The sequence below is a fragment of the Stomoxys calcitrans genome, chromosome 2 (assembly GCF_963082655.1).
Source record: "Stomoxys calcitrans chromosome 2, idStoCalc2.1, whole genome shotgun sequence".
Lineage (NCBI taxonomy): Eukaryota > Metazoa > Arthropoda > Insecta > Diptera > Muscidae > Stomoxys > Stomoxys calcitrans.
Window position 1 is genome coordinate 174825468 of NC_081553.1, and position 17496 is coordinate 174842963.

The following is a 17496-nucleotide window of genomic DNA, read 5'->3' on the forward strand; positions in this document are numbered from 1 at the left end:
CCCCACCATCGTTACACCACTAAAGCGCTATGAAAGCCACAACGTGGTTATGTCCAGTCTTAACTTTATTGTGTGCCACAAAACTCGTCTACACAGCACAAAGAGGCAGTTATGGCAGCTATCATCCGAGTGTGGAAGGCTTGGACAGCAGTGCGATACAGGTATGTACTAATGTGTGAACTCAATGTATGAATAAATTAAATGGGATAGTTCGATATGCCGCAGGAGGCAAAAAATGAGACTATGACTATCGTTGCTGGCAACATCCATGCAAGAATGTGTAAATAATGAATAATAAACACATTGTCTCCTTTATGAGAATTATTCGTGTGTCTCTGGGTGTGTGTTTAAAGTGTTGGGAACAGTGCTTGTAGTACCAAACAATTAATACGAATGTCTGCCTTTGTCATGGTAGTGGTTTACAAAATTTGGGTTTTGGTAAATTCGAGAACATAAAGGGTCACACATAAGCAGGCAAGTGTAATGACCAAGCCCAGCGTAATAAATTGTCTTGTAATTAATATTTTCCTCGGTGGGCTAGAATTAATAATTGTGCCAAATTAGAATTAAATTAAAATAATAATTTTTATATACGCACCTATAAAAGTGCAAAAGAATGGAAAAAGGTGTTACCACAAATCTGAAAACTTCAGAAATGGGATGATGGGTTGATGAAAAATGGAAAGTTGGTAGGGTGGCTACAGAGTCCAGAATGCTTACTTTCTATTAACTCCGTTTTTTCGTCCGGGTTCATACATCCTTAGTAAAATACCTTTCTTTTATAGATGCGAATCCATAGCCTTGAAGGAAAATAACTACCAAATGACTGAGTACGATAGGGGACAGAAGCAGCCAACTCGGAAAGTGCTAGAACCAGAGGAGTGAATTATCAAAAATTTCTCGACCAATATGCGCTTCTATGGGGAAATCTGTCACACTCCATATAAAAAATTTGTTTATACCCACCACCATGGGGGTGTACTAACCAAGACACATCGTTTGTAACAACTCGAAATATTGATCTGGTACCCCATAAAGTAAAAATATTCTGGATCATCTTGAAATTCTAAGTAGAGTCCGTCCGTCCGTCCGTCTGTCGAAACAACGATAGCGGTCAAACTAATAACGATATCCACTTGGAATTTTGCACATAGACCTCTTATTGATGCATATCGTTGGGGATTACAAATAGGCCGCAATCCCATGGCAGCCGGTTGTACGCACCGGATTAACCCGATGGAGTTCTTCATCGTCAAGGGTTGCCGCCTCAGTGTTTAACACACTGCTGCAACAACAACAACAAATCGGTCATATCGGTTTAGATTTGGATAAAGCTCATACAAATTGATCTCCAGATTTGACTTCTTGAGCCTCTGGAAACCGCAATTTGTTTCCGATTTGGCTTTGGGGGCACTGTCGATTACATATTTAAGTTGATGATGTGCAATTATATATGAGATACAATATATTTAACACTCAAAGTTGTGTGGAGAAAACTAATGATATTTTGGGTAACATAGGTTAGGTTAGGTTGAACAGAGGGTGCAGATATTAAACTGCCCATGCCGCTATAGACATACATCTTAGCTAGTAATCGGTTTTTGTGCTCTCTAAAAACTAAAAAGTAACTTCGAAAAAGAATATCTAAGGAATTTCGTGCTACTTACAAAACCCTTAATTGTTTTCCAGGTCTGGTATTGCGTCCCCACCTAAGTGCCGTTATCTGTTAGAAGCGAAAGCCGCGCAATGACAAAGGAAATGCTCCAACGTCTCATTATCTTCCCTGCATGTGTTGCACATGCTATCACTAGCCACACCGATTTTACATAAGTGAGCCCGTAGTCCTATATGTCCCGTTATGATACTAATAGTTATACTGACCTCCTTCTAACTTCCTTTAAGTAGAAACTTAGTCTTCTCAAGATCTGGATCTCCCCATAGGATTTTCGCCGTCCTGCTGACCGTTTCGATGTTCCACATGGTTGCATGAGCATTCATCGCCCACGCCCTTAACTTGGACTGCGTCGACCCAAGAGGTTTCGGGGTAACAGGTCCTCTGGCCTTCACAGTCTGTGGTGAGAGTTCGAGAGATTTTCTCCAACTGAGAGTGTGCAGCAGTCTAGCTCCCGTGGAGGTTTATTTGGATTACCTCAATCATTGGTCCTGCAGTAGATGGACATCTTGGGAGTAGATGCACTGCCTGATGTTTCAGCATTAGGATCTTTGCCTATCCCATTCTTCCAAATCTTGAGAAAGTCGGTGATGTTTGGGATCGTTGGCTGTTCGTTAGGCTATATTGAGTCTCCCATCTCTGCACTGCCTGATGTTTTAATATTAGGATCTAGGCTTATCCTCGTCTTCCGAATCTTGAGAATGTCGGTGATGGTTTTGTCATCGATCCCCAGTTCGTTAGACAGTATTGAGTCTTCTGCCACTGCACGGCATGATGTCTAAACATGAGGATCTTTGCTTATCCTAGTTCTCCGAATCTTGCGAATGTCGGTGATGGTTCCATCGTCGATCCTTGTTCGTCAGGCTGTATTGAGACTCTTGTCCCTACACTGCCTGATGTTTTAATATTAGGATCTAGGCTGATCCTAGTCTTCCAAATCTTGCGAATGTTGGTGATGGTTCGATCGTCGGGTCCCTGTTTTGTTAGACTGTATTGAATTTTCATTCCCTGTACTGCCTGATGTTTCAATACTAGGATCTTTGCCTACCTTTGTCTTCCAAATCTTAAGTAAATGGGCTTCTTGGGAGTAGGTGATGGTACCATCATCGGGTCTCAGTTCTTGGGTTGCATTGATACTCCTGTCGCTGCGCTGCCTAATATTTCAATGTTAGGGTCTTTATTTATCCTAGTCTTCCGAATCTTGCAGTGTTCCTGTTTGTTAGGCTGTGTTGGGTCTCTCGCCACTGCACTGCCTGATATTTTGTTATTTGGATCTTTGCTTATCCTAGTCTTTTCAATATTGAGAGAGGCGGTGATTATCTCTTTGTCAGACCTCTGTTCGTTAGACAGTATTGAGTCTTTTGCCACAGCACGGCATGATGTCTCAAAATGAGGATCTTAGCTTATTCTAGTCTTCCGAATCTTGCGAATGTCGGTGATGGTTCCATTATCAATCCTTGTTCGTTAGGTGGTATTAAGACTCTTGTCCATGCACTGCATGATATTTTAATATTGGGATCTTGACTCATCCTAGTTTTCCCAATATTGGAAAAGTCGGTGATGGCCTCGTTTTCGGCCCCCTGTTTGTTAGTTGGTATTGAGTCTCCTATCACTGCACTGCTTAAGGTCTCAGTGTGTGGATCTTTGCCTACCCTAGTCTTCCCAATATTGAAAAAGACAGCGGTGGTCCCGCACAACGCCAATCCATTAGTCTTAGCCAAACTTGTCACGGAGAATGGATCAATGCCCAATTCCTTCCTCCTTCTCCTCCCTGTGGAGGAATCCCTTTTCTCCTCGACCAAACCTTGGTCTTGCTTGCCCAAGAATCCCACTATGCGTTCCTTCGCGAATTTGCTGTCCCATCCTTTGATGAAAATCGTCGCCTTTGTGAGCTGGGGGATTTTCAAATTTCTCACCAGGTCGAACTTTGCGACCTCCTGTGGAGTATGGATACTTAAAACGAGTTTTTTGAAGATGTCAATACATTCAGCTGAACAAAACGTAGCAGCTCATAATTTGTATGGGTGGATCCTCTTCAGAATTTCTCATGTGCTCGAATATTCTCTCTTTATCCGTATCCCCCACTTGGGACCGATGTTCTGGTGGAATCCTATCAAATGCACAGCTGATATCGATGACAGCATACATCAGCTCGTCCCTGTTAGGCTTCCTTGCCACTTTGCCGTAAGAGGACGGCTCCTTTCCTTTTCCAGCGACCATCTTCCCCTTCTGTGTTGACTGTGGCGTTTTTTGAAAGTCACAGTCCTTCATAAAGACCCGGGAGCCGTGCGCGCTTCCTTTGTTCCGATTTAGTCTCGCTCCCTAGCATACTGTCTGGAGTGTGCATTGTGGGTGGACTGGCTTGGGCTTTTCAGAGTACTTGAAAGCGGGGAGCTCTTTTTATACCCTCCACCATATGATAGGGGCATACTTATTTCGTCATTCTGTTTGTAACTCCTCGAAATATTCGTCTACGACCCCATAAAGTATTCTTGATCGTCATGACATTTTAAATCGATCTGGCCATGTCCGTCCGTCCGTCTGTCTCTCGAAAGCATGCTAACTTCGAAGGAGTAAAGCTAGCCACCTGAAATTTTGCACAAATACTTCTTATTAGTGTAGGTTGGGATTGTAAATGGGCCATATCGGTCAATGTTTTGATATAGCTGCCATATAAACCGATATTGGATCTTGACTTCTTGAGCCTCTAGAGGGCGCAATTCCCGTCCGATTTAACTGAAATTTTGCACGTAGTGTTTTGGTAGCACTTCCAATAACTGTGCGAAGTATGGTTTAAATCGGTTCATAACATGATATAGCTGCCATATAAACCGATCTGGGATCGTGATTTCTTGAGCCTCTAGAGGGCGCAATTGTCATCCGATTTGAAAGAAATATTGCACAACGGCTTCTCTCATGACCTTCAACATTTCGTATCTAATATGGTTTGAATCGATCAATAGCTTGATACAGCTCCCATATAAACCGATCTCCCAATTTTGCTTCATAAGCCCCTACAAGGCACAATTCTTTTCCGAGTAAACTGAGATATTACACAATGACTTCTACAATGTTCAGCATTCAATTCATTGATGGTCCGAATCTGATTATAACTTGTTAATGCTCCAATAGCATAATAGTTTTTATTCAATATTTTTTGTTTGCCTGAAAAGTGATACCGCGCAAAGAACTCGACAAATGCGATCCATGGTGGAGGGTATATAAGATTCGGCCCGTCCGAACATAGCACGCTTTTACTTGTTCTCACTCATTAGTCTGACTAGTGTGGTTGTGTGCTTGAAGCATTACAATCGACTACGGGTGCTAGGCACCCACACTAATAGGAATAGCGGACACCGCAACTGTTGAATCTTTGGAGTGAATTTTGAGTCTACTCTTGAAAGTCTTTAAAGTAGGTTATACCTTTCCCGAGGCATAGATATTTTTTGAGGAGCGAAAATGAAATACGTCCGCTCCACTCAACCTGTACTTCATGAGTAAGGAGCATTTCAATGCCATCTCCATTGAAAGCCTTATAAAATGCTTATCAAAGATTCAATGACTTTCTATCTCTTGCTCATAGTAATTTTTTAACTAGTGCCTTATATCCTTAGGTGCATTAACCATATTGCCTACATTTTACATTCATAGCAATTTGTTGCTGAACTGTCTGTCTCTAAAGTCACACGAAATCAAACGCCTATGAATACATAAAAAATTCCATTATGAAAAATATGAAGAAGTAAATTACTTTACTCCCCTACTCTTCTCCCCCCTTTCTCCTGTACTTCTCTGCCCATTTGATTCACATTTTATGAGACTTGCTTTTTTAAAAGGCAATTTAATTTTTACTCATCATAATTGAATTCTGCCTACATAGAAATTCCTATGCTGTCAAGAGATTGTAAATTTGCATATGAGTGAGTAGTGAGTGAATGAATTGATGTAATTAAAAACTTCATAATATTGACATTTGCGAAGGACTAATTTTGTTTGCCATACTGTTATTGATGTGCTACTTTACAACACACGACAGACTGTAAGTGATGTGAAATATGATTTGATGGAGGGTTTCATGATGATGCTAATGATAGTGTGACAAATGATGCACTATCATTCGCTGACTGTAGTGTTAAACATTTTAAATAAATAATGTGACACCTGTGTGGAACAACAATGAATTCTATTCATATATATGCTTATTTGCATATAATCCAAAAGAGTGTAATGGTGGTTTTTATAAAACACTTGCTGGTCAGGGCCCGCTCCGCTGCGCCTTCTTTAATTCTCTAATATCTATTTAGGGAGGGGACATTTCGCCCTGAATGTGGATATCGTGCTACTGTAGCCTATGTCTGCCTATGACGCTGAACGCCTGCGTTCGAATCCTGGCGGAACTTCGGACAAAATTTAAAGCGGAGGTAATCGCCTCTTAATGCTGGCGACATTTGCGAGGTACCATGCATGGTCATGTAAAAAGTTCTCCCCAAAGATGTGTCACATTGCGGCACACCGTACGGACTCGGCTATAAAAAAGGTCCCTTATCGTTTATAAACTCAACTTGAATCGGAAAGCATTCATTGATGTATGAAAAGTTTGCCCCCTATCGGTTCCGGGGCAAATTTTTACTCTACTCCCAAATGTCTTTCTTTTGAGTCCCACATTACTGTATTGGCAAATATTTCAGGTTTAGGGGGTATTTCGGGGGTGGCCACTTGACCATCAAAGTAAATATAAGATTCGTGCTAAATTTTCAAAAACATTTGGTATGAGTCCCATAATGTCATGATCGGTAAATAAGTTGTGTTTGAAGGTGGGGTGGACCCCAGGGTCCCGAAAATGAATATAAAATTTCTGAAAATCAATAAATATCCATCCCAAATAGCTTTTATATATTAATGAGGTATTTTGGGGTGGGGCTGCTACCCAAACACATGGCTCTATATTGTCGTGATTGGTCTATATATCAATTTGGAGGGTTTTGGGTTGTCCCCGCGGCACCCGTTCCCAACAATAGAAACCTTGTTTTTTTTGGTGATTGTTAGAGTGCAAAAAATTTCGAATTAATCGCATTACAAATCTCCGAGAAATTGGAGTAATGCTTTTTAGGGGAGACATTCCGACTCAAATATAGATATCAAATTCCGACTCAAATATAGATATCAACTCCCAAATCCCTTTACTTTGAACCCCATTTTGTCATGGTCGGTAAGTATGAACCGTTCGGAGAGTGTTTTGTGGCTGGGGAGGCCACCGGCACTTTGCCCTGAAAATAGATATCAAATTTGATATTTACTCCCAAATAAAGTTGATTTGAGCTCCATATTGCTATAGTTTAAGGGGTGATTCAGTTTAAGGGGTGATTTAGGACGTACCCCCAAATTGGATATCAAATTCGTTTTCTACTCTCAAATACCTTTCATTTGAGTCCCATATTGCCATAACGGGTCAATCAATCTATTCGACGTTTTTTTTTTGATTATACCCTGCACCACCACTGTGGTTCAGGGTATTATAGATTTGTGCATTTGTTTGCAACGTTAAGAAGGAGAAGAGCAAGGCCCATCGATAAGTATACCGATCGACTCAGAATCACTTTCTGATTCGATTTAGCCATGTCCGTCTGTGAGTCTATATGTTCTTGTAATCAAAGAGCAGGTCGTATTTGTTGTCTAATTGCCACGAAATTTTGCACTTTGGCCCAAGAACAATCGCTATTGGTTTTGAAAAAAATCGGTTCATATTTAGATATAGCTCCCATATATATCTTTCATCCGATATACATTTTTAAGGCTGTAAAAGCCACAATTTTCGTCCGATCTTCACAAAATTTGCCATTAGGTATTGTATTTGAGGTCTACATATGTGTGCAAAATTTCATAAAAATCAGTTCAGATTTAAGATATAGCTCCCATATATATCTTTCGCCCGATATGGCCGTTTAAGGCAGTAGAAGCCACAATTTTTTATCGATCTTCACAAAATTTGGCATGGAGTGTTTTTTTTTGACGTCTCCACATGTATGCAAAATTTCATAAAAATCGGTCCAGATTTAGATATAGCTCCCATATATATGTATCGCTCGATTTGCACTTAAATGGCCGTGGTAGCTACAATTTTCAACCGATTTGCACAAAATTTGGCACGGACTGTTTTGTTACTGCACTTAATATATTTGGAAAATTTCATAAAAATCGGTTCAGATTTAGATATATATAGATTTAGATATAGCTCCCATATATATCTTTTATCCAAAAGCCTTTCAAGGCTGTAGAATCCAAAATTTTTGCCCGATTTTACATGAGACGTTTAAATTGACGTTCCAATACGTGTGCAAAATTTCATTAAAATCAGTCCTAATTTAGATATAGCTCCAGTGTGTATATTTCATCCGATATGGACTTTTAAGGCAGTAAAATGCACAATTTTGGTCACATCTCTACAATCTAGGGCGTGGGATGCTCTATTTGACGTCCCAGTATGTGCCATTAAAACTGGCAATGGTTTCGATATAACTCCCATATAATCTTTTATCCGATATGGCCTTTTAAAGATGTGAAAATCTAAATCTTTTGTTCTATGGCAGGAAAATCTTACAAGGTTCTAAATTGCTATTTCAATTGGTATCCAAATTAAATTCTGACTAGATTTCGAGTTCTACATATAAAAAGTACTGCATGCACTAGGTGGTGTAGGGTATTATATAGTCGGCACCGCCCGACTTTTGCCTTTCCTTACTGGTTTTATACCCATATTGTGCCCGTCAGTCCACTTTTAGTTTTGGGTGGCGTTTTTGGTGTAAGGGGGAGGGTCAGGGTTTCGTTTTTTTTTATTCTACGGAACAAACAAACCGAGTTCCATACAGTCATGATTATTCATATGCCCATTTGGGGGGGATGGGGTGACCCCCTACACATCGATCTGATTTTGTATGCCAGATTCGTAATCTACTCCCGAATACCTTTCACTTGAGCCCCATATTGATATGGACAACCAATTTGTCTGTTTTTATACATTTTGGGGTTAGGGCGACTTCCCGGGTACTTGGACCCAATTTTTAATACCATATTTGTATTCTACTCTTTAATACCTTTCATTTGATATCCATATTGTCTTTATCGGCCCATTTATGATTTTGGGTGGTATTTTTGGGGTAGCGGGAAGGGTCCGCCCCTTTCCGATAGCAACAAATTATAAAGCATATTTCTTCTCCTGATCATATTTGTAGTCTACTCCCGAATACCTTTCATTTGAGTCCCATGTTGTCATGATCGTCAAATAAACCTATTTTAATGGGTTTTGGGCCTGGGGCGGCCCTCCAGGTACTTAGAGCCACCTATTGTTATGAAATTCATGCCTTACTCTTGAATTACTTTTATTTGAATACCATATTGTCCCGATCGGTCCACTTTTATTTTTGGGTAGTACTTTTGTGGTAAGGGGGAGGGTCCGCTCCCCTATATAATCCCCCTTCCCCTTTATAATCTGTGAAAATTTCAAGGTAATCGGTTAAGCCGTTTTTGAGTCTATACGGAACAAAGAAACAAACCGACAAACAAACACAAATTAATTTTTATACCCACCACCGAAGGATGGGGGTATATTCATTTTGTCATTCCGTTTGCAACACATCGAAATATCCATTTCCGACCCTATAAAGTATATATATTCTTGATCAGCGTGAAAATTTAAGACCATCTAGACATGTCCGTCCGTCTGTCCGTCAGTCTGTTAAAATCACGCTACAGTCTTCAAAAATAGAGATATTGAGCTGAAACTTTGCACATACTATATCTTGATATAGCCCCCATATAGACCGATCCGCCGATTTAGTGTCTTAGTCCCATAAAAACCACATTTATTATCCGATTTTGCTGAAATTTGGGACAGTGATTTATGTTAGGCCCCTCGACATCCTTCGCCAATTTGGCCCAGATCGGTTCAGATTTGGATATAGCTGCCATATAGACCGATCCTCCGATTTAGGGTCTTAGGCCCATAAAAGCCACATTTATTATCCGATTTTGCTGAAATTTGGGACCGTGAGTTGCGTTAGGCCCTTCGATATCCGTCGTCAATTTGGTTCAGATCGGTCCAGATTTGGATATAGCTGCCATATAGACCGATCCTCCGATTTAGGGTCACAGGCCCATAAAAGCCACACATTTTATCCGATTTTGCTGAAATTTGGGACAGTGAGTTGTGTTAGGTCCCTCGATATCCTTCGTCAATTTGGTCCAGATCGATGTAGATTTGGATATAGCTGTCATATAGACCGATCCAACGATTTAGGGTCCTAGGCCCATAAAAGCCACATTTATTACCCGATTTTGCTGAAATTTGGGACAGTGAGTAGTGTTAAGCCCTTCGACATCCTTTGTCAGATCCGTCCAGATTTGGATATAGCTGCCATATAGACCGATCTCTTGATTAAAGGTTTTGGGTCCATAAAAGGCGCATTTATTGTCCAATGTGGCCGAAATTGGGGACAGTGGGTTAAATTAAGCACCTCGACATATTTCTGCAATATGGCACAGATCGGTTCAGATTTCGATATAGCTGCCATATAGCCCGATCTCTCGATCTAAGGTTTTGGGGTCATAAAAGGCGCGTTTATTGTCCGATGACGCGGAAATTTGGGACGGTGAGTTGTGTTAGGCCCTTCGACATCCTTTTCAAATTTGACCCAGATCCGTCCAGATCTGCCATATAGACCGATATCTCGATTTATAGTCTTGATCCCATAAAAGTCGCATTTATAATACGATTTCACTGAAATTTTACACAGTGACTTATACTAAGCATTTCGACATCCGTGTAGTACATGGTTCAAATCGGTTTATTTTTAGATATAGCTACTTAAAAGACCAATATTTTGTTATACACAATTGAACAATTGTTTGTACTTATTAGTATTTGGTCCAAATCGGAACATATTTCGATATAGCAGATGTGGGGCATAAGGTTTGCATTTTTCAAAGGTGGTTTACATATATACCCGAGGTGGTGGGTATTCAAAGTTCGGCCCGGCCGAACTTAACGCCTTTTTACTTGTTATATATAGGAAGATTAAGGGATACATGGAAGTGCTTACCTTCTGCTGGTTCCTGGTAATAAATGTCGGCTTAGTTCCTTTAATTTAAAGGCCAGCCCTAATGGCTGTGGTTTACCTATCTTCCTTTTGTGGGCCTTTCTATTTTCCTTTTGGGTGTTACAAACTAATTCACTAACTTATAATACCCTGTACCACAGTAGTGGTGTTGGGTATAAAAATCATTCAAAGAACTTGACAAATTCGATCCATGTCGGAGGGTATATAACTTAGCACGCTTTCACTTGTTCGAGGTTAGTGTTTAGTTTTTAGAGCCCACAATAAGCCGATTGCTGGCTTAGGTGTATGCTTATGCTCTTTTTAACCTCTTTGCATGCAGAGCTGTTCTTCTCCCTTGCTTATACCCACCAACACCCTGCTTTACTTGGCGATGTTTCTTATACCCACAATAACATTATTCGACTTAGATCTCATCGGTATGGGTTTTTCACCTGTTGAATGCAATGGTTTAGATGGCTATTGTACGCGGGCTAGATTGGTCAGCTACTGTTGCTTTAAGGAAGTCTCTCTAGTAACGGGTAATGGTCTTCGAACCCGTTGCGCCTAGTCTCCGAACATACTTGAAAGCAAGGCGCCTCTTATTTTACCAACACCTCGACGACCCAAGGTCGATGGTGTGGACAAATGTCAGACATGCAAAGATAATATTGGATCAGGTCTTGTCCTCAAAATCCCAACAAGGTTTCTTCACCAGAAGCAACTGCGGAATAGGCGCCTGTCGGCTCTTGAAGCCTGGTGCAGCATATCTATTCCAAATGGAATTTTCAACTATTTGCTTGTTGTTACCTTTTGTATTTTAAAAATTTGTCTTATAATATTTTACTTTCCGTAAGTGGGTGATGAAGATGAAGGTGATGCCAATTCAACTTGTTAAGCGAAACTTTGCAAAAGCACTACTCGTTTAACTTCATTAGTTTTGCATTAAGGAAACTTCTACGCGATCCCCTTTCGATGGCTAGAAGAGAAAAGTTTATTTCACAGGTGTGGCGTCATTAAATGGCAACTTTTCCCCTTGTTCTTTACTTTTGGAGGGGGAATCTTTGAAACAAAATTTTTCAATAAAGCGATGCATAGAAAATGTAAAACATATTTCATTCATTTTTATTTACTTTCGGCAAACTTTTGGAGGTGAGAAGGAAAATTCTTATTAATACCTATTATTTTCCAAGTATTTGAGTTATTTAACACTTAATATTTGAAGTTTATATGCGAAATACTTTGAAAGATTTAAACTTTGAGATTTTCCAATGTCTTTGTCGTCGGCTTTGCATAAAGTTTGTTGCGCAAACAAACTTTTCACCAAACAAAAGAACAAATATTGCTGTCTTCACTGTCTGCATTCCTTGGAAAATGTTATTGCTTTTCTTCTCGTCAGTGATTTATAAATCAATCATGAATGAAAGCAAAGTTTCTAATCTCTGTCATTATCCCTGGGACATTTGGCATTTCCACACGTTCCACATGAATTCATTATCACGGCAACACGTCACGCCTAAACAATGAGTTTCAGGTATTTAAGTTGGTGTGAATTGAATTCTTTGGCTTCGTTTTGTCTTCCTTTGTCTCGGAGCAGGAAACCCCATTTGCTTGTGGGAAGTTAACAATAAGTATTTCCAAGCACCAATTGGTATAACAAAATTTGTACATTAATAATCATAATTCCTTTGTTCAACATTAGATGTTGTGGTGATGTAATATTTTCCCCGAATTTGGTTAATGGACAATGGACTTCTTTTTTTTGCACAACATCAGAACAAATTACAAAGAAGCGGATGATACTTTAGTTCCTTTGAAATAGAATAACATTTAGCCAAACTAAAATGAGAGAAATTGATAATGTTTGGAAAAGTTGTACTCAATTCTGCCGAAAAATGGTTTATTTAGCAAAACTTTAGGTATATGCTTTGAAATCCAAGTGAAATTAATGGATACGTAGAGAGCCATATCAAAATATGAGCAAAATTCGGAAGAAAAAAAGGATATGAAATCAAAAATTGCATTTGAGTATATACAAGGTGCGCTAGAGAAACTTAGTTATGTGGAAAAATTCCCTAGCGGTGTGTTGGATGGGGAGGGGGTCGAGATGGGGCGCATCCGGAGGGGGAAGTCCCCAAGTTTGTTTCTCTCGCCAGTCAGTTGCCATCATGCTCTGGTCTAGGGAGCAGCGAGCCTTCTCCATCGAGAGTTCCTTTTCTAACGATCGCTCTTTTGTTGCTACGCAACGAGCCTTCGCTTTGTAATTCCTCCTCGCAGACTCCTTTCTGGCCGTAGTTCGATTCTGTCGTTGGTAAACTCATTTCGGTAGTATGGAAGTTTCGCTAAGCCCAGAAATGGATTCAACGGACCATCAAAACTCCGGAAAGTATCGAAAGAGTGAGGCTGTCAGTTGTGCGTTCTCCCGGCGTTTGGTTCGCAAACTATGGGAATTTCTGACACCAATGTTCGACGGCCGATAGGGGATGACTATGAGCACCACACATTCTCGAACTTTGAGCTTCGACTTGTGTGGTGTCCATCGTTATCGCGGGAAGCTTAGTTGAAAGCTACCGGGCGCGTCCACAGATTGCGGATGGTGGAAAGCTCTGTTTTTATGCGGAGTAGCTACAAATGCGGCCACGGGCAGTCAGCGATGTTCGAGAGGAGAGTCTCAGTGAGGAGTCAGGTGGCACTGGCTCGTAATTAAATACTGAGTGCCAATGATACTCGAGATGACATGGCGAGTTATTGTAGGCCTTCAAATAACCAATGGCCAACAACAACGCCTCGCCACAACGAGGGATACATGTACAATCCCCCAAAACCCATGCGGTTGGGGCGCTGGGCTAGTAACCCGCCCCGGAAAACTATGAGAACTACTATGAGAAACAAAGGAATAGTAACAAGTAAAAAGGCATTAAGTTCGGCCGGGCCGAACTTTGGGTACCCACCACCACGGGTATATATGTAAACCACCTTTTGTCATAATGCGGTGAAAAATGAATAATTTATGTCCCCATAGCGGCTATACCGAAAAATGAACCGATTTGGACCAAATTCGGCACGGACATTGAGTGGTTAATTTTGTTGAACAAAATATTTGTTAGCCATATCCAAGTATAGACCGATCTGAACCATATCCGACACGGATGTGTCAAATATCCACGAAATCGGATTATAAATGTGCCTTTCATGGGGCCAAAACTTTAAATCGAGAAACCGGTCTATATGGCAGCTACATCCAAATCTGGACCGATTTGGGCCAAATTGCAGAAAGTTTTCGAAGGGCATTACTCAACTCACTGTCCCAAATTATGGCGACATCGGACAATAAATGCGCCTTTTATGGGCCCCAGACCTTAAATCGAAGGATTGGTCTATATGGCAGCTATATCCAAATGTGGACCGATTTATGCCATATTGCAGAAGTATATTTAGAGCGTAACTTAACTCACTGTCCTAAATTTCGGCGATATCGAACAATAAATGAACCTTTTATGGGCCCAAAACTTTAAATCGAGAGATCGGACTATATCGCAGCTATATCCAAATCTGAACCGATCTGAGCCAAATTGAAGAAGGGTGTCGAAGGACCCAACACAACACACGGTCCCAAATTTCGGCGACATCGAACAATAAATTCGCCTTTTATGGGCCCAAAACTTTAAATCAAGAGATCGGTCTATATGGCAGCTATTCAAATCTGAACCGATCTGGGCCATATTGAAGCAGGGTGTCGAAGAACCTAACACAATTTATTGTCACAAATTTCAGCAAAATGGGATAATAAATGTGGCTTTTATGGGCCTAAGACCCAAAATCTGCGGATCGGTCTATATGACAGCTATATCCAAATCTGAACCGATCTGGACCAAATTAAAGAAATGTATTGAAGGGCCTTACGCAACTCTTTGTCCCAAATTTCATCAAAATCGGATAATAAATGTGGCTTTTATGAGCCTAAGACCCTAAATCGGAGGATCGGTCTATATGGCAACTATAACCAAATCTGGACCGATCGGGTTTAAATTAAGGAAGGATGTCGAAGGACCTAACACAACTCACTGTTCTAAATTTCAGCAAAATCGGATGAAAATGTGGTTTTTATAGGCCCAAGACCCTAAATCAGCGGATCGGTCTATATGGGGGTTGATAAAAGCCCCATATAGTCGGATGTAGCCCATCTTTTAGCTTAACCTGCCAATGGACAAGAGAAGAATCTGTGCAAGGTTTCAGCTCAATATCTCCATTTTTAAAGACTGTAGCGTGATTTCAACAGACAGACGGAAAAAAGGACGGACATGTCTAGATCGTCTTAGATTTTTACGCTGATCAAGAATATATATACTTTATAGGGTCGGAAATGGATATTTAGATGTGCTGCAAACGAAATGACAAAATGAATATACCCCCATCCTTCGGTGGTGGGTATAAAAAGGACCATGATTTGCGGATCTGCACCTGGAATGTCCGCACTCTTTATAGAGAAGGTGCAGTATATGCGCTGGCGGATGTATTAGAGAAGTACAAGACAGATATTACAGCCTTACAGGAAGTGCGATGGACTGGGAATGGCGTCACTACAACACCAAACGGTGACGAACTATGCTATAGCTGCCATAACACTAGGCATGAATTTGGCTGCGAATTTGTGGTTAGTCGGAGACTGAAGCACCTTGTCTCCAGCTTTACTCCGGTGGATGAAAGATTAGCCACAATCAGCATAAAAGCCAAATTCTTCAACATCAGTCTTATTTGTGCCCATGCCCCGTCGGGCATGGATATTTTCTACGAGCGCCTAGAGAGAGAATATGACCGCTGCCCCGCCCATGATATTAAAATCGTTCTGGGAGATGTTAATGCGAAAATAGGGAAGGAAGACATCTTTGGTCCAACAGTCGGAAAATTTAGCCTCCACGAGATAACGTCCAGTAATGGGTTGAGGCTGATAGATTTCGCCGCGGCAAAAACCATGGTAGTTAGAAGCACCAGATTTCACCATAAAAAAATTCACAAGGCCACATGGCTGTCACCCGATCAAAACACGAAAAACCAAATTGGTCACGGTATGATAGATGGAAGGCATTCATCCAGCGTGTTAGATGTACGATCGGTCCGTGCAGCGAATACAGATTCGGATCATTACCTCGTTGCAGCAAAGTTTCGCACCCGTTTGAACATGGCGAGGAAAATACGATCTGACACTGCCCGAAAGCTAGACATTGAAAAGCTGCAAACACAATAGATGGCAACGGCTTACTCCACTCGACTGACCCAACTGCTTCATGAAAGCACTCCTTGTTCCGATTATATAATGGCGCAGTGGCAACCATTGCTCGTACTTGGGTACCGGAAGTCTCACCCAAGAAACCCATGAATGCGCCATATGAAGGAGAGGTATCAGGAGAAAAGGAGAGAGGAGAAACGTCTATTCCGCAGAAAGGAAAAGGAAATGCAAAGACGTGAGTGAGAGCGAACTGAGATGTACAGGAGTAAAAATGAAGTCTGGAAATTCTGCCAAAGAATTAAACATCAAACCGATGGCTTTGGTACAGGCACATCCTCCTGCAGCGACAAAGAAGGAAATCTGGTAACTGGCATAGATAGCATATTGAGGATATGGAAAGAACATTTTACCCAACTGCTAGTGTCCGACGTTGGCGGCGAAGAGGATACCTCAGAACCAATCCCTGATGATGGTATAGAATGTTTACCTCCTAGTCAGAATGAGGTCCAAGTAGTAGTGACCCGACTAAAGAACAACAAGGCAGCAGAAGCCGACGGGTTACTCGCTAACTACAGAGGAATAAGTCTCCTCCCCATCGCATACAAGATACTCTCGAGCGTACTGTGTGTAAGATTAAAACCTAAAGTTAATGAGATAATTGGGCCCTATCAATGCGGCTTTAGACCTGGTTAATGCACACTGGACCAGATATTCACACTGCGCCAAATCCTGGAAAAGTTCCGTGAAGCTAAATCAACCCCTCTTTGTTGATTACAAAGCCGCTTTCGATATCCCTACACGTTCAATTGTATTTGCAGGATGACACTTGCTGAAACGCGTTCCTCAGTAAGAATAGGAAAGAATCTCTCCGAACCATTTAATACCAAACGAGGTTTCAGACAAGAAGACAGCCTATAGTGTGATCTCATTAATATGCTGCTGGAGAAGGTTATACGAGATGCAGATGTGAATAGATATGGCACACAAATCACAAGAGAACACATGCTACTCGCCTATGGCGACGACATCGACATCATAGGTCGGTCACCGAGGCAGTGCTTGGAGTGTTTGAGAGAAAGATTCTTCGAAAAATATATGGACCAGTTTGAGTTAATGGAGAATATTGGCGTCGTATGAGCCGCTGTATGACGACAATAGCATAGTTACTCCCATCAAAATGCAACGGTTGCGTTGGGAAACACGGTGGTACACGCAAACCGGAACGAACAAAAGCCCGATGGAAATATCAAGTGGTGGGAGACACCTTGAAAATTTGTGTCATGGATTTTAGAATGAGCGCAGAAGATCTAGACGTTTGGAAGGCTATTCTGAGGTCGGCTAGTGGAACATATATTCTGTCATAGCCAATTAAAGTAAGTAAATAAGACTCGGTGGTATATAGTCCGCTCAACTTTTGCCTTTCCTTACTTCTTGATATTGTTTTTATACCCTCCACCATAGGATAGGGGTATACTAAATTCGTCATTCTGTTTGTAACTACTCGAAAT

The 17496-nt window shown here is 41.0% G+C and overlaps 1 protein-coding gene across 2 annotated transcripts in view; it reads left to right on the forward strand.

Moving 5' to 3' along the window:
* The window catches only part of LOC106089712 (putative uncharacterized protein DDB_G0274435), a 132919-nt gene that overhangs the window by 75107 nt on the left and 40316 nt on the right, over positions 1–17496 (forward strand). For both annotated transcript variants that reach the window (XM_059363609.1, XM_059363608.1), the window contains exon 3: positions 26–161. In XM_059363609.1, coding sequence (XP_059219592.1) covers positions 30–161 — 132 coding nt within the window. In that variant the 5' untranslated portion in view covers positions 26–29. The remainder of the gene's footprint in view (positions 1–25; positions 162–17496) is intronic.